General features: G+C 46.3%; 1 protein-coding gene across 5 annotated transcripts in view; it reads right to left on the bottom strand.

Moving 5' to 3' along the window:
• Positions 1-303: 303 nt before the first annotated feature.
• LOC129206428 (charged multivesicular body protein 3) overlaps positions 304-17220 on the bottom strand; it is a 35108-nt gene continuing 18191 nt past the window's right edge. The window contains exons 1-6 of one of the 5 annotated variants that reach the window (XM_054825533.1): positions 14999-15132; positions 9992-10052; positions 5633-5812; positions 2929-3050; positions 1739-1853; positions 304-873 (exon numbers count right to left, since the gene is read on the bottom strand). In XM_054825533.1, the coding sequence (XP_054681508.1) occupies positions 740-873; positions 1739-1853; positions 2929-3050; positions 5633-5812; positions 9992-10052; positions 14999-15043 (657 nt within the window). In that variant the 5' untranslated portion in view covers positions 15044-15132 and the 3' untranslated portion in view covers positions 304-739. Of the gene's footprint in view, positions 874-1738; positions 1854-2928; positions 3051-5632; positions 5813-9991; positions 10053-14653; positions 14858-14921; positions 14944-14971; positions 15133-17220 lie in introns of those variants that run through there. The other 4 variants (XM_054825532.1, XM_054825535.1, XM_054825534.1 and 1 more) reach the window with 4 other exon arrangements.

Here is a 17220-nt window from a genome sequence, read left to right as displayed (position 1 = left end):
GCCTGTGCAGGTCTGGAACCTTCTCTGGTCACCTGCCCTGCTCAGAGCTGAGGGGGGAGCATCCCTAGCAGCACTAGGCCCTAGAGGAACACACACAGCAGGACCGATAGCCGCAGCCTGCCTCTGCTAAACACGGCTCTGCCTGACTGAAAGCTTTTCTGTAACCATGTGGGGAAGACCCTAAATGTACTAAATAAAAAAAAAACCACCCCACATTATAAAACCAGGAGGGGTGCTGTTAGGGGTGGATACTGTTTGTGAAAAGAGTTTGAAGTGATGCATACTCAACTGATGCACGGGAGCAACTGTTAAAAGCAGCTTTAATAAAAATTTTAGTGATTCAGAAAAAAACAAAGGTCTCACACCACTGAAGGCTTTTGGTAGCAGATTAAGCCAAAGTGCCCTTTAGGGAAATATGCTACTTGAAGCTAAGAATGTATTTCAGACTTTATATCTAAAAATACATAACATTACACCACCGTTGCCATTTCACCACAGCCTCTCACAGGCAAGACTGGCTGAACAGAAAGAGGCAAGATAATCTCTACAGACTGCCCTCCCCAAGAAGTATATGACAGCAGTTTCTTGGAGAATACAATCCCCAGGAAGAAAAAAAAATAAAATATATATTACAGAAAATATTTTCACATATTAAGTTTTGCATTTTGAAGGTAGGACAGGACATCCCATTGCAAAAGGAAAAAAAAAAGGCAAACTGTACATGACGTTCATTTCATCCTTAGCTACGGAGGGTAGCTAATCGCGACTGCATTGCCTCGATGTCTTCCTCCTCGTCAACAGCAGCAGCCGCTCCCATGGGTTCAGGCTCTGGAAGAGCATCTGTGACTTTACTGGGTGCTTTACCCAAGGCCCCTGCAAACAACAAACAAACAGGCTCGTTAATGTGCGTTAGGTTTTGATTTGATAATGAGCAGCTTTCAGGTACATCTCAAAGAATTCAGCCAGTCACTTCTGGCTGACTTGATGGGCGCTGGGCTATGCTGCTCGGCGCTCCCACCGCCTGCCCGGCCAGGAAACAGGATGGAAAAAAACAAAGCAGGATGAGAGACACAAGAGTGGGCAAGAAGCCAGCAGCAGAGCATAAGGTAAGGGCAGGGCGGGAGCTGGGAACCAGGCTTTCCGCCCGTTACAGCTGAACACAGCTCCGGTATGCACATCTGTCACACCGCGTCACAAGAAACTCGGGTAAGGAGCATGCTAAGCATTATCTGAGTTAAATAAGTCAACCAGTAGGTCATTATTTCATGAGCTGTAAGGCAGAAGTTGGAGTCTGGGGTTGGGTTTTGGTTTTAGGGGTTTTTCCCCCCAACTCCAGACACTAACAGCATCCTACAGCCAGGAATCACAGCACAGCCCAAGACTCAAGGCAATGCAGCCGAGTTTATTTCCTGGCTTCATTAATACTCGTACATCTCGTCAATCATACAAACGTCACCTTGTAAGAAGATCTACACAGGCAAACACTGATCTGCTACAGCCTCAAACACAGAGCTGCACAGCCATCAGCCGGTGCACATTACTTACTTAGGCTTTACTGAACCACACCGGCCTCCTCAGCCAGTACTCCTTGAGAAACCAGTTTGTCAGAGCACTCGGCTATTAGCAAAGGCAGACGCCACTGGGTGAGCGCAGTTCAGTCAGAGCAAAGATTTCAATCGCTGTGTCTTATTGAACAGAGCAGGGACAAGGCTCCACTCCGGCAAACATGCACACTCACCAGCTGTGATTTCAAAAAGGATTTTGTCAATCTCCATCTCAGCTTCCTCTTCCATTTCTTCCTGATCCTCCATGCTCTCAAAGGTGTCCTCCAGCATTTCCTCTATAATACCAGCCTAGCAAAAAAGGAAAAGGCAGCGTGTGATGCCCTTGGAAACAGCAGAGTAAGAGAACACGCTTCCTGCTTTCGGGATCACGTTACACCTATCCAGGCATTTAACAACCACTCGCCTGAGGCTCCAGCCTTTCCTGACGCTCCAGCTTTCCGGATCAAGGCCACCCCGTTGCCTGGGGCTTCGCCAACACACCTGCCTACAGTTTAAGTGCGTATCCGTACAACTGGAGCACAGGAAAAGCGTAAGAAAACTGAGGATTAAACACATACGTTCTCACTCTGAAACCCTCAAGTTACTCCTCATTGTATATCTAAGCACTAACAACCCAGCGTCTGAAATACAACTGCAAACTTCAGTCACGAAGTATAAATTGTGTAACATGCTGTAAAATGAGTGTTTGACAGCTTCTCTTTTTTCTATCTGCATTTGAAAACATTCCTAGGTCTGCAACCTAGGTACGGGCAAATTGTTCTGGTGCACAATTATTAAGTAAGCTGATTTGAGCTAGACAATCTGGAGTAGTAAGAGGGAGGGAAAAAAGCCAAACAACTTTAGTAACTGAAAAGAAAATAACCAGTAGTATGCTTTAAAATTGGAGCATTTTGATCAGATGGAGACACCAAGCTAGATGTTTCAAACCTGCTATCAGAACAGCCATCGTGCCTAAGGTGGGACTTTGAGCTTCCCACTGCACCACAGGCTGTGCTGGGTCTTTCTTAATGAACGTTTTCCTCCCCAGAAAAAGGAGATTGAGCCTCCCTAGAACAGGCAGAGGTATGGGCAGGCCCTGGGCGCAGGGTGAACCCTGCTGTCAGCCTCTGCCTCCCTCCGCCTGGGGGACTGGGACCACCAAGCCACAACCAGTACAGGGACCGGTCTTCTTCCTTCCATCCTCAACCTGAGCAGCTTTGTCCGGGTTCAAGCCTTACAGCAAATGCGTTGCAGGAATGACCGCGTCGGGGTTTTCCCCACGTACAGCAACTTGCTAGAAAGTCCCCAGCTGCCTAAGCGGTGGCACAGCATGCTAACGACCACCTCTTGTTTGTCCAAGTCTTATTTATGTTACAGATCCTACCTTCATCATCTCTTTGGACAACTCCCTCATCGTTGCTTGGATTTCAGGGATTTTTACTAGATTTTGCATAGCTTTCATGACTTCTGTGCTCTTCTGCAACGAACCCGCTACTCTCAGGACAGCTGTGAAGGAGAGGCATAGAAAAGCTTGAAAGATCCATGCACCACTGAAAGCAGAGAAATTATATCCTCCCTACAGGGATAGAAATTGGTTTGCATTTAGGCAATTTAATTAAAAAAATAAAGGGACATCCCGCTGCTTCATTCTTGTCTACCTTCCTGGAAAAGCTCAACTCTTACTCAGAAAACAGAAGTGTTTAGCAAAGATACTTGTCCTGTATGGTTACCTCGAGCCACTCACATTGCCTGCAGAGAGATTTCAACCCACTCACACTCCAGTTTGCGAAGAGGGATCCCTGGGAGCCGTGGTCCTCAGCAGCCAGAGGTGCCACTGAGCGAGGGTTTCGCCAGTGAAGCTGCAGTCCAGCTCCACGTCTGCCTGCTGACCAAACTAGTGACTGTCTGCCCGACACCGGGCAGCAGAAATTAACTCTGGCAGAAGTTCTAGTGCAATGGTTTCACACCAAACAGTAAGCGAGAAAATTAATACTGGAGCAGATAAGCTGGAAATAAGTGTAAAGTGAATTTATCAATATGCTCTCCAGGGCTATGCATATAATACAGCTTAAAAGTTCTTCTCATATATGTGGATATACCGGGATCAAAATGTAAGAATTAAGGGTACTTTGAGGTTCTTGAATTGTGCCATCTAGCTTTGCAGCTTCCCAGCCATGGCGAACTTACCTGTTTGCATATAAAATGGTCACTCCTTAATGAAGCAAAACGAAGGTACAGCATATATTACTTTTCATTTTAATACTTATTAAAAACATTACAAGTGTAATGTCAGCAAACTAACAGCAGTCACTTCCCAAGATCAAGCAAGCTAATACAAGCCCCAGACTGCATTCCAGATTCCTTCCTGTTGCTTGGGTAACCCTATCAGAACATTCCCAGTAAGATGAAGATGTTGGTAGCAGTAACAAGGAGTTTTTCCTTTTAAAGGACACCTCAAGCTGCAAGGACGGCCCCTGCTTCCCATTCCTGAATGAGGAGCCACATTCCACCTATCATAAGATTGCACTTAAGGTTCATGTTGCGACTCCTGATTTCTCACTCATCTAGTGTTAAAATCTACTAGCATGAGCTTGGAGAATGCTGGGGGAGAACGCTTCGACGTTTCAGTAGCATGTTGACCTCCACTGAGTCTTTCTCTGTCTTGAATGTTTTTTGCTCTGCTCTTCTTACAGGCTAAAATGCCCTAAGATATGGAAAATACTGCAGAAAGTCTATTACAACAGATTTCGGACGTGGATAAGGAATGAGGGAAATTTGCTGGTACTGGGGAAGCACAAAGAACCAAGCAGGGTTTACAGAGAGCTCAGTATTAAGCCACAGGGCAAATCAATCCATTCACATCAAGGAAATCAAACACCGACCCCCTCCCATTTAGGACTTAATAAGTGTCCTAAGACTCTTGCTAGAGAAACAATAATTTACAAGATGAAGGGAATTCTGCTGAAGGAAATAAACCTCATGTTACAGATCCTGCCACAATCAGTAACAACAACCGGCTCCACAAGGATGCAGGGACATGAGGCACATGTTCAAATTGTTTAGGAAGACACACCAGAACCGTGCCCCAAATTACTGGAAAAGGGTTCTGTTTCAGAGCACATGATTCTCATGCCACTGCAACCCTCAGGCTCTGAGAAGAGGTGTTAGCTTATCTGCTGAGCAGCTAATCTGAGGAAACACAGAGAGCCAGCAAGGATCTAGGGAACAAGGAGGGGTAGGAACCGTGGGAAGCTAAATGGGAGCTCCCTGACTGCTCCAGAGCCCAGGCTGGGAAACCCACCCAGACAGAGCAGTGGGGAAAACGATCTCCAGGACATCCTGCAGACTGAAGGGGGTTATTGTCTGCTGCAGGGATATAGGAGTCAGTGTGGGATGTGGGGGAAAAGAGCATTTTTTCTGAACTGAGAAAAACTTATTATGGAATCTTAAGGGGACTGCAGGAATGTGATTGAACATGGGAAACTTTTTATCGGATGTTCAGGGGAAGGACTGAAGGTGGAGAAAGGGAGGGATCAAGGTGGACTGGAGAAGACCACAAATCTCAGGGGCCTACAGGTCCTGGTACCAGCAGCTCAGGCAGAGAAGATCTGGGACCAGTTACCAGATAGTTGGCCAGCTTAGACTGGGTGTCTGAGGGCAGCTACTGGAACAACCCACATACTCTGTGTGTGTGTGTGTGTGTGTGTATATATGTACTCTACTAGTGTCCCTCAGTCCTAATCAGCTGAAGAGGAAGACCAGGATGGAGCTGTCAGTGCGGTTCAGGTTGGTGTGGAAGCTGCATGTGTTTACATGGGTGCTGGAAAAGGCACTGCTGGGTGTGGGTGCCTACTAGGAACAGGTGCTCAGCCTGGTTGGATGTGGGGAGGAAGAACTGCAGCAGCCTCGTGCCTCCAGGCCCACTACAGGAGGAATTTCCCTGTCTCCTGAAGCCCACTGGAATCAGCTGCCTTTCACAAGAGTAGGACTGCTTCCAAATTCAAGTGCTGCCCACATTTGAGCTTGGTTCTGAAAACAGAAACCCGGGCCGCACCTCTAAGCTAGAAGCGCTCAGAAGTTGTTCTTACCAAGCTGGTTCTTCATCCCCATGAGAACGGAGTTCATGTGAGCTTTGGACGCATAGAGTTTGCTTACAGCCTTTCGAGAACGGATCAGTTCCTTCGCCAGGATCACGCACACATCTTTCTGACCCTTTTTGGCAGCATCCTTTATCGACCGTTTCACCTTCTCCTCCTCTCTCTGGATATCTGGAGCAGAGAAAAAAACACAGCAAATAGTGACAAGCTGTTAAGGATTTGGAAGAGAAACCAGTCATTTGTTGGGTGTATTTTCAATGCAAAGAATCATTTCTGCTTGATTTCAGATTCCCTCTGTTACTCAAAGACCTTGTTCTAGGCTGATTTACATGTTTGCTGATTAACTCGACTAAATATTAATAGGAAAATTCACATTACTAAACATCCAGCTCTGTAATTTCCTTTGCAGTTAAGAGTAAAGGACTGTCCAGGAATATCGCTGCATGGAGCTGAGCTAAGATAGAACTCTTAAGAAGCAAAGAAGGTCTAGTAAGAACAAAGCACTCTGAGATGACTACTTGACTTACAACTTCAGAATAACTTCCTGACTATTAAACTGGCCTGATATAAATATAAATACGTACACACATATATAACATATACACACACAGTTTGAGAGTACTGTACTGATTTGCTGCTTGCAAGATTACTTCTTCCATGCTCATCATCAGATAGCCCCACCTCACCAGGAAGGAACAAAGTTTAAACTCACAAGGAGTTTAAAACTAGTAGCCTAAGACAGATAGGCGTTTTACTAGCAAAAATACTTACCTGTCAGACTACATTCAAAGCTTAACTCACATGCCCACCTTCACATGAATTCAAGGGCTGTTGTAGGCAAAATTATTGTCACTGTTTCTAAATCCCTGAATTATGTTTTTCTGAAAAAGATCCATTCAGAAAAACTGTAGGAGGCTGATCTCTCAGAGGCTACAGAGTTTTAGATATACATTGCCTTTAAAGAAAAAAAAAAGCATAACCACTTATCTAGTGAATTTAAAAGGGTGCACCCACAACTTTAAGAGTTACTTAGAACCACAGATTTGTTAATTACTGCCCCAAAAAAGCCTTCATCCTTGCAGACAGACTTAATTATTCCCCCTGTCAGGCACAACTCATTGAGCCTCAACTGGATACCGAACCAAGTCTATACTTGTACTTACAGTCTTGAGTTTCTACTGCTCATACTTTAAACACACATGCATTAGGTGTTCATATAAACTGGTATATTCAAATTATAAGCTGGCTGGTACCAAAGCTACGGATAATTTATCAGCAAGAACTAGTATGCTGGTAAATTGTTAGATATAACTCAAAACAGCCTGTTCAAACTCTCCTGGTATCCAGCTTCATTCAACAGCTTTTTATATGAGCATGCTGGAGCAGGAATACTGAAATAAGCCTGTACTAAATCAGCACCAAACAGTTGGATATGAAATATTATACGCTAAATAGGCTTCCTTAAATAACGTAGGTTTCTCTACGTCACATCTGATGTGACTGTTCACACGTCTGCCTTGTCAGATAACGCTGGCTGTGTACAGCAGAAGCCAGGTACCTCAAAAAGCTCAGAGTAAGAAACACAGGAACAAGCAGGGGCTATATCAACCCCCTTCCTTTTCCAGACTCAGCAAGAAATTAGCCACTGATGAAATGTGGATCTAAAAGTCTGCAAAAAAATTATCCTAAAGTAAATAAAGAATTCAGACAGTAAGGGTAAGGCTCACCTTCCGGCAAAGAATTGAAGGAAATGACCACAAGAAAAATTATTTCTAGCAAAGGCTTTGTTCAAATTTAGTTTCGCTTGAGTCTTCTTGATTTATATCAGACAAAAGTTACACGTAGGCAAAAATCAGGAGTTGCCCTTTTATAAAAACAAAGGCATCAACGCATGCTTTTTGGCACAGGATGACTTGGAGACTTCAATGCGGCTTCTCACGTGGGAGTTAATGAACCCTGTACTCAAGATGAGTCATTCTCTCAATACCATTCAATAGCATCTTTATCCTAAAGGATCGGCAGAAATCTGCAAGACCTAATCAGAAAAACATACTCCTTGCTGCTTCCCCACTATTATTTGCAAAAACGTCACAAGCTTGAAGACATTTGTATGTCAGACATGAGAGTCCCGGCATATCAGGACAGGCAAGAATCAGCTGAAGTGGTATAGCAGAAAACAGAAAGCACCAGGAGTACTCCAGCAGCACCGAGGAATTATGACATTCACTTTGCCAGGCTAAAAACAGCCACAAGTATTGTGTTACTACATCCAAACTAGCACAGGGTGGCCCCGTACTTGAGTGAATGCTTTCACTTGCATGACGAACTGCTGAATGAGATTAGTGACACAAATACGCAAGAACAGTCAACTCCATCTTTGAAGGTCAATGCCAGCTACGCACCTCTAGTGAGCCAAAGCCACTACACCAGTCCCTCCGCAGCACGACCAAGCACAACAGAGGCATAAAGCAGTCCAAAGCACCTGTGAGAGGGACTTGCAAGCTCAGTAAAGCACAAAGTTATTGCATTAGTCCAACTATATTAACTCAAAAAATTCAATTCTGAAGTCGCAAGGATACCTTTCATTTCTTCAAACCTTCCAAAAAGTGACCTACACCAAATGGAAATCACCACAGCAGCAAGAGTCCAACAACAGATGGTTTGAAATGGTGTGTTGCTATATTAGTAACTGTGCTGACTGGGCAAGCCAAACATTCGAGTGATCCAAGCCCACTCGGTTCATCCCAGGTGGATCTGAGTGTTGCTGTTATCAAAACACATCTAGCACAGCCTTTCCCAGGGAAACTGAGACAGGTCCCAGCTCACCATCCTCAATCCACAAAGACTGCAGCCATTTCCTGCAGAAGGCTCAACTGAAATGATAAAGCATGGCAGAATCCAACTACAGTGGGTAATTTTTGGAAAAAAACCTTTAGTGGTAAGCGGCTGTCATCTTTCAGCAGCAGCCTGCTAGCCTGGTAAGTGTCTAGCAAAGCCACACACTTCCACAGCTAACACTTGGCAAGATGTGAAATCCCAGCACAATATGGTCATTACAAAGATACTCTGTACTTTATTTTCATGGGAATTATCAGAATAGCAGATGGTTGGTGGTTAGTCTAAGCTCTTACGTGCTGAACTGTATTTCTTTGAATGTAACACTCTGAAATACACATACAGAGATGTTTAGAGCTGCTACAATAATTAGATCTACATCCACGTCAAAATATCAGACTACCACACAACCCAGTATCTATACAGGACATTAGAAGTATTACGGCATGCATAAAATTGAGAGAAAACCAAAATTTCAAGGAACCATCAATAGCAAACACATGGGTGGTTTGCTCCCATGGAAGATGCGACCTCTAAAACATACTTTGCTAATAAGCTCAGTCACATTTCGGTTGCTCTGTGCCTGATACAGCCACACAAAGTGCCTTGGAGAATGCAAAACAATTCACAAGCATAATGAACATCACTGTACATCGGGTTTCCTGGAAGAGGCAGAAACCCTGTTCTCATTTTACAGATGAGGACAAAGACAGACTTTGTACTGCACGAGCATCTCCAACCAACTCGTACAAATCTACAAGTGGGAGAATATATGAACCCTGCCAGCTTACTCCAGAAGTGTGGGGCTGGGGAAGAAAGGAGGAAGGGAGAACATACTCCCCGAGTCACTCAGAACAGGCATGTGCCTAATAACCAGATGCTGACACAAAACATTCTTTACCAGCACAGCCCATGGATCGATCCTAGGGGTAGAAGACAAAAAATGGGAAAATAGAATCTAGCCCCACATCTATTTTCAGATTCTGGGAAAGCAGGCAGAAGACAGAACAAGAAACTGAACTAGTGGCAATGTAATAATAAGCAACTCCTCTGCCTTTCAAAACCTCTTAAAAAGTGTAATGCCCATAATTGAATAGCGAAATTCCCACTAAGAAATTTTTTTTCTCCTGTTTGTAATTTTCCCAAGCTGACAGCAAGCTACTTTTGTTTAGCAAGTGCACGTCATGCCACTACATACCAATATGATTCATTAAATCAATGTGGGTGAAATTATGGATAAGTCATCTAATTCATCTTATCAAATGGCATTTAAGAGCATTATGTCTTACTGGAAGCATACAGTATTTTCTACTTTTACTTGGAGAACTTCACAGTGATGTTATTTTGTGACACAGACTAAGTCTGGCCCCAGGATTACATTCATCTTCCTTTATTGCAGATGCGATAAAGTATGCCAGGTTATTAGATTTCATAGCCTCCCCCAATTAAAGCAAAACAAACCCTTTAAAGCAGACAGGGAAAGGAAAAACAAAAAAATGAGATGTAAGTACAAACCTCTGATCTGTCTATCAATCACTCTCATTTCTTTCCTTATCTTCAAGGACCATTCATTGACCTTAAAAAGAGAAAGTGAGAGTTACCTGAAATTCCAACTTTAAAACTATGCTTTTATATTTTGATGTAACTTAACCATTCAATATCAAAAGAAGCAATCCAAAATGCATGAGCTTTAAGTTATGAGTGACGTTTAAATATTTCATTATTCAAATTAAAAAACCCCACAACACTGCAGAGATACCACCAATTACTGCACTCCTCTTAACTTTCAGACAAGGAGTTAAGGAGGACACGATTTGTGAATCAGAGACGCCCACTGCCTGGCTAACTTTCCATGTCATAGCGACATCGTTGTGCAGACAGAACTTGCCAGAGGGGATTTCAGCATAAGGTAGAAACTTTGGCCCGGGATGACAGCACCACCCCGTCTCCAAGCCAACTTCCTACTCAAAGCCGAACTAAGTTCAGAGCTCAGACAGGTTGCTCAGAGGCCTCATCCATTGAGTTTTGACATTGTCTGAGGGCAGAGACTTCACAGCCGCTCTGGGCATCTGTTCCATCACTTAGTCACTCCTGTGGCAAAGAACTTTCCTCACCGTCAATTCAAAATTGAATTGAAAAGGCGGCTCCGGGGAGATCTAATTGTGGCTTTCCAGTATCTGAAGGGGGCCTACAGGAAAGATGGTGAGGGACTGTTTATCAGGGAGTGTAGTGACAGGACAAGGGGTAATGGGTTCAAGCTGAAGGAGGGTCGATTTAGATTAGATGTTAGAAAGAAATTCTTTAGAATTCTGTAAGAGTGGTGAGGCACTGGCACAGGTTGCCCAGAGAGGTTGTGGAGGCCCCATCCCTGGAAGTGTTTAAGACCAGGTTGGATGAGGCTTTGGGCAACGTGGTCTAGTGGAGGGTGTCCCTGCCCATGGCAGGGGGGTTGGAACTAGATGATCTTTGAGATCCTTTCCAACCCAAACCACTCTGATTTTATGAAAATTCTCCTCTGGCCACCTGTGGCTGTAGCCCCTTTCCTGTCACTGGGCACACCTGGCAAGTACCCAGCTCTGTCTTCACTGCAACCCCATGAGACACAGTGAAAGGCTTTAGACCCTTGCCCCGTCACCTTTCCTTCTCCAAGCTAAAATGAGCCCAGTTCCCTCAGCTTCTCTTCTTGTGTCATGGGCTCCAGGCCTCCATCATCTTGGTGTCCCTCTGCCGCACTCTGCCCAGTTTGTTGATATCCTCCTTGCACTGGGTGCCCAAACCAGGACATTGCTTTGCAGATGTGGCCTCATTAATGCCGAATGTAGCAGAGTAATTAAACAACCATTTGCCTCAACACCATGATTACAACTTGCTAACGCAGCCCAGTTTGCCCTCATTGCTGCGAAGGTGCCCTGCTAACTCACATTTGTTATCCGCGGGAAGCCCGGGTCCTTTCCTGCAGAGCTGCTGCCCAGCCAGCCCCACGCTGCACATCCCTATGTGCAGGGATGGTTGTCCCACATACACAACACTGCGCTGCTCAATGTCGTGAGGTTCCTGCTGGCCCAGGTCCCTCCACGTGGAGCTCTGCCCTCCAGCTACCCTTCCCCTGCCTTTCGTGGGGGTCAGACATAGCCACCCCCTCTCCAGCTTCCCTCCTGGGACTTGCCAAGACCTCTGTTCCAGCACTGCTGGTTTCCCCGACACAGGGTGCTGACGGAGGTGGGCAGCACCACTTGCTCCGACCACCTCTCTGGGGAAGTGGAAATGCCAGACAAGCAGCAGCTGCCAGACATCCAGCCAAGAACTGGAAGCATTTGTGGCAAACAGAGAAGCAGAGAGGGGCTGTGCAGCACCAGAATCAAGAATCAGGAGCTAATACTAGCATACGAACAGAGTGGAAGCTCTGATGCTACTTTTATAATTAGCAGCACAGATTTTGCACAGTAACTAAAAAAAACCCCTAAGTGTTAAGATGACCTCTAGTTCATGGATCCACTTGCACTGTACATGCCAGTGCACAGGCCACTCAAGAAGTCTAGTTGGCTGTATGGATAGTTTCATATGAAAATCACCCTGATTTTTAAGTGATTTTTTTTTAATTCCAATAAAAAGCTTTGTCTACCTGAATAAGCTTTATAAGAGGGCTGTAAAAAGAGTGCTCCTCAGTGCACGAGCCAGGCAGAGCAAGGCATTCTTAGACTTTCACCAATCCCAAATGAAATACTCCCAGTCACGATGAACAAGACCATGTTTTGACTACAGACAACAACCACCATCTGAGTTGCCCAAACACAAAATCTGCTGCAAAAAACCCTCAAACATCCTTCAGAGCTCTGTGTGTACAAGTTTTGCAGGGTTTTCAGAAAGCTCTTGTACCTTACAGTTGAATCCTGGATTATCACAGAAAAAAACCCACAACACCTTGCCAGACCAACTGCAGCCACCCCTCTTGCTGTTCAGAATAAGGCAGAAAAATGTCCTGTAGATTCATTCCTCACCCTGATAAGAGGCTAAGAAGGTCCCTCTTTTGCGTATGCCCACACTAGCTGGCGAGAAGAGGGGAAAGAGACTAAGGGAAAGCATGACTGAACTCTGGCTGGCTGACTGTCACATCTCAAGCGTACTATCTTCTAGAGATTTGCTCTACAAGTTGTATTCTAGAACAAACCAATGTGTATCAAGCCTTCATGTACAAGCACAATTGGCAACTGTCAAATGAGCAGGTTCCATATATTCTGTCTCTGTGATGCACAACCCAGCACAAAGACACCATTAAACCATGACTGGCCTTATGTTGTCATCAATCCTTGTTAACTCTGACAGCGGAAAACTCTTTGATAGCTCATCCCTAATGCTGCCCAGGAATAAGCTGCTTCACACAACTGTCCTCATAAAGACAGAGCCGGGTGCTTCTGCATTCCCGGGTCTTTTCACTACTCGTCACCAGTTTTATGTACAAGAGGAGGAAGAAATCCCATTGACGCTTACGTAGACTACTGCGTGCTTCCTGTTACATCAGACATGGCAATCTGTTGAGCAGTAAAGAACTTGTATTGCCAATCTCATGCAGGACACCAGGGATATGGCTACAAACCATGGCACAATGCAGCGTGGAGGTAGCAATGCTGGGAATAGAAGCACTTTGGTCAGATAAGCAAGGCTAATTATCCCGAGCAGAAATCCATGCTGACAAAGCTATTCTGCTTTCAGTTCTGACATAAATAAAAACGTCATTCTCACAGCATTGCATCATGCCAGAGTCAGCCAGCAGAAGACTAAGCTGAAATAAACACACTTTTTAAGCTCAAACAACTCAGTTGTGGCATTAAATGTACAGTAGACCCCCAGCTTTAGACAGGCTGAAATGCATCGCTAGCTCCTCACAAGGACTGAAGATGTTTGCCTTGCATCATTCAGCCAGTAAGTTCTTTCCCATCAGCGAGCATACAAAGAATCCCAGGGTGACATGCTGTCATCACAAAAATGTCAACCTCTTCCCATCATCAGCTACCTCCTGCGGTGCTCAGATTGCTTTCTCTAGCCCTACTCAGGGACAGTATCCTGTGTACAGCTGCTGGCAGATGGGAGGTAAGCGGTGCTATTTCCCCATCACCTAGTAAGCAGAAATAACTTCTTCCGCCTAAAGCTGCCCAGTTAGATACAGGAGGAAGGGCACTCCTTACTCTTAATGGGTTTCTCAATATTGCTGTTACAGCCTCTGAAGTCATCATGCCAGCCTGCAACCCGAGTGTGCTCATAGTGGCAAGATGACCCAAGTAACTTCTCTCTGCGGCTCAGACACGCCTGTTTGCTAGTGCCTTTGCAGGCTTTTCTGCAAACAGCTCCACAATGACCCACAGACACGCTGTGCTACTGGGAAACACGGCAAGCTTGTTAGTTATGGAAGGGGAAAGAGTGGTTATCAGACACAAAACAACAAGAACTTATTGGTGCAGTATAACCACGTTGCACAGGTTAAACAGCTGTCTGCTGCTTTATCCCCTCATTGAGAGCAGCAAACTCCATTTCTCTGAGGTATCTTCCAACACTGCTCATGAATGGAAGAAACGATAACCAGCCTGCATGGTGCTCTGACACAGGTAGAGGGGGAAGGAAAAGTACAGTCAAAAGTATATTCCTTATCTAACGCTATCACCCAAGAAGTGGCAACTACAGCCCACTCCCCTGAGACTTGGCTGTTACAAAGGGGCAGGGAATATCTGTGACACCACAGCTCTTCTAAGCCTTCAACTTCCATGTCTGTCACCCTGTTGCTTTTTTAGTACCTCTAACATATTTGATCTTTCCTCCCATCAAACAGCAGATTTTATTAACACGTTAATAGTAATTTATGAAAGGCAACAGTGAAATCAGTCAGTATCTCGATTATTTCATTTCAGTGTGACATTAGGAATCTGTGGGTAGAAGCTAGGCTTACATAGTTTGCCTGCAGCCTCAAAAAAACCCCAAGTCCCAATATTTCAGCTATTCATATTTTTAAGACTGTCTTTGCAACAGGAGCTAGAAGCTGCTAACAAATCCAGTGAGCCAGAAGTTATGGAAGACAGCAAGCTAAAAATCCAGGAGCCGCTGACTAAGCCCCCCCCACCCCGGCCACATCGCTCTTTTGGCTGCTGCTTCTGTGGCTCTGAGAAGCCCCCCCAGGTCTCTGCACACCTCCGGGGCGCGGGAGCGCTCTGACATCGGACCGAGCGCGTGAAGAAGCTGTTGTATTTGAGAAGTGAAGTCACCGAGTGCGGGTGCCCCCAGCCCGCCTGGGGACGGAGCGCAAGGGCTCCTCGCCTGCTGCTGAGGTTCGGCAACACCCCGGGACAGACCTCACCGGGGCAATCCTTCCCCCTCAGGCTCGCCGTCCCCCCTCAGTCCGAGGCACCGCCCAGGCCTCTCCGCGGCCCCCGCCCGGCGCCATGGCAACGCCATACACCTAGGCCGCCGCTCCCGAGCCACACGCTCCCGCCGCCTTCCAGCCTCCGCCTGAGGCGCCGCCGCCGCCGGCCTCACCAGCTCCTTGGGCGGCTTCTCGGGGGTCTTCCCGAAGAGGCCCATAGCGGCAGCCGCCTCACGCCGCCCGGCCCTTCCGGGTTCCCGTCCCCGCCCGCTGTCAGGGCTGGGCGACTCCCACTGCGCATGCGGTACCGGCCCTGCCCGACTCCGCCCCTTCACCACGCATGCGCACCCCTCCGCCCAGGCCCGGCCAGCACTGCCCTTGCGCCGTTGGTGACGCCTCAGCGCTTCGGTAATAGGGCGTGATCGCAGCCGTGTGGCACGGGCGCACAGCAGAAAGGGGTGACAGAGGAGCCAACAGGGCTCGGGCAAGGCGCTCACGCTGCCCGGGTACCTTCCCCGAGAGGTGTGAACGGGCCCAGCAGGAGTTCATGGTGGGCCGTTGCTGTTAGGAGCAACAAAAGCAGATGACAGAGCAGGTTACATCACCACCCGCCCTCCGTCACGCAGGTTGCAGGAAAGCACAGGGAGAGTATTTATAAAATCGCCCTGAGGTGCCAGGGCTCTCCTGAGATGCCCCAGGGGCAAGGCCTGGCTTGGCCTTTCTGCCCGCCGCCCTCTCTGCGGCAAAGGGTGCGTAACCTGGCCCAAACGAACGGCCAGCTTGGAGCCACCCTGCTGGGTGCTGCGCGGCGAGCTCCGGCAAGTCACTCCATCTCCTCACGCCCCGATGCACACGGTGAGACGCAGAGGACTGGAAATAATCACCGACGCGCAGAACGCGTGCAGAAGCTTAGGAAGAAAAAGGCATTATTAACTTCATCTAACTCTAATATACTTACCCTCATTATTTAATTCCCAGAGAAAGACATTTTAATAACAGTTTAAGAACAGTTACAAAAAGGTACAGTTCACCTTTGTCTTTCTTCCTTCCAAGACCTGATGGAGAATGAAGACAGACATAAATATGCTTTGAAAAGAGCTCTCATTCTGCACTGGGTACCAGCGGTGGGAAAGCCAGCGTAACGAAACAGTAATTGCTGAGACTGGCGAAGACTGTCAGACATGATCTAAATCCACCTTCTCTTAATAGCAGCACAAAACACCCATCAATCTCATTAAACCTACTGACATAAGTAACCTCACTTCAATTGTTTGACGTTTTCTGCTTACAGTCGGCCACCAACTTTCAGGCACAAGATATCAGAGAATAAAACACCGCACTTGGAGAATGCTTAGCAGCTCAGTTAAGACACTTAAAAAATACTAGTACAACCCAGCCCACCAAGGCAAAAGAAGCAGGCAGCAAAACTGCTGACCTTGTTACAGGCACAGTCTTTGTTCTCTGGATTTTAAACTGTCAACGCGTTGGGTAAGGGCTGTCTGAGATTCTGCACGCTGTGGAAAAGTCCTACTTGGATGCTGCTGCTACTGACACGAGCATTTCATAAAATAAATACATCCAACTGCTTTTTCTTTCCTGCTGGGACTACCAATACACTACACCAGCTGCTGTAGATTTTGAAACAGATGCATCGCCAGGAACTGGATCACAACAATTTATATAACCCAGGCTAACGGACGCGAGGGGACCAAACCTTCCGTCACAGCTATCTACTGGTCATAATTATCTGCTCATATGGATGTGCCCTCTGCAGCATTCCTGCTAATTAAACAGCAGTCTGTGTCATTCATCAAAAGAATTAGACTAGTAGAGCAACTGAGGTCACTAAAACAAGTCTTCAGCTGAAACACAATGCTTTGCAAATAAGGCTGAACACAGGTTCAGCACAGGAGGTGCTTGAGCCCAGGCTTTGTACGAGGAGGTCAGCTTCCAGCAGCAGAGCTGCGCTCCACAAGTGCACAGCGCACCAAGGATAACACTTGCAGTGTTTGACAAAATGCCAAGGTACCAGCAAAAGGCCCCGGTGGACTGTGATACAGCGGTTCACTTGTGTACTGCAGTGCATCAACTGCAGCTTTATTTACATTCACAAAAGTTCTCCTCCCTTTCCCCTTTTGAGATGGCAAGGTCTTACTTCAGTGCAGGTTTCAAGAGAGCCCTGAAACAATGAGGATTTTAACCCCAGCTACTTAAGATAAGCACGTAGGCTAAGCGTCACACTGCTGCACAAATTGGAAGCAGAAATGCTCTTTGCCCTCATTATGCCTCTCCACTGCTCTGCCGCGGCTGTAATGACAGATAAAGGGCATGTACTGACAGGCCTCAACTGGAATAAAGATTACTTTCTGGACCACAGGAGAGTTGGTGATATTAT

The sequence above is a fragment of the Grus americana genome, chromosome 4 (genome assembly GCF_028858705.1).
Source record: "Grus americana isolate bGruAme1 chromosome 4, bGruAme1.mat, whole genome shotgun sequence".
Lineage (NCBI taxonomy): Eukaryota > Metazoa > Chordata > Aves > Gruiformes > Gruidae > Grus > Grus americana.
Note: the sequence above shows the minus strand (reverse complement) of the source record. Positions and strands in the feature narration are given on the sequence as shown.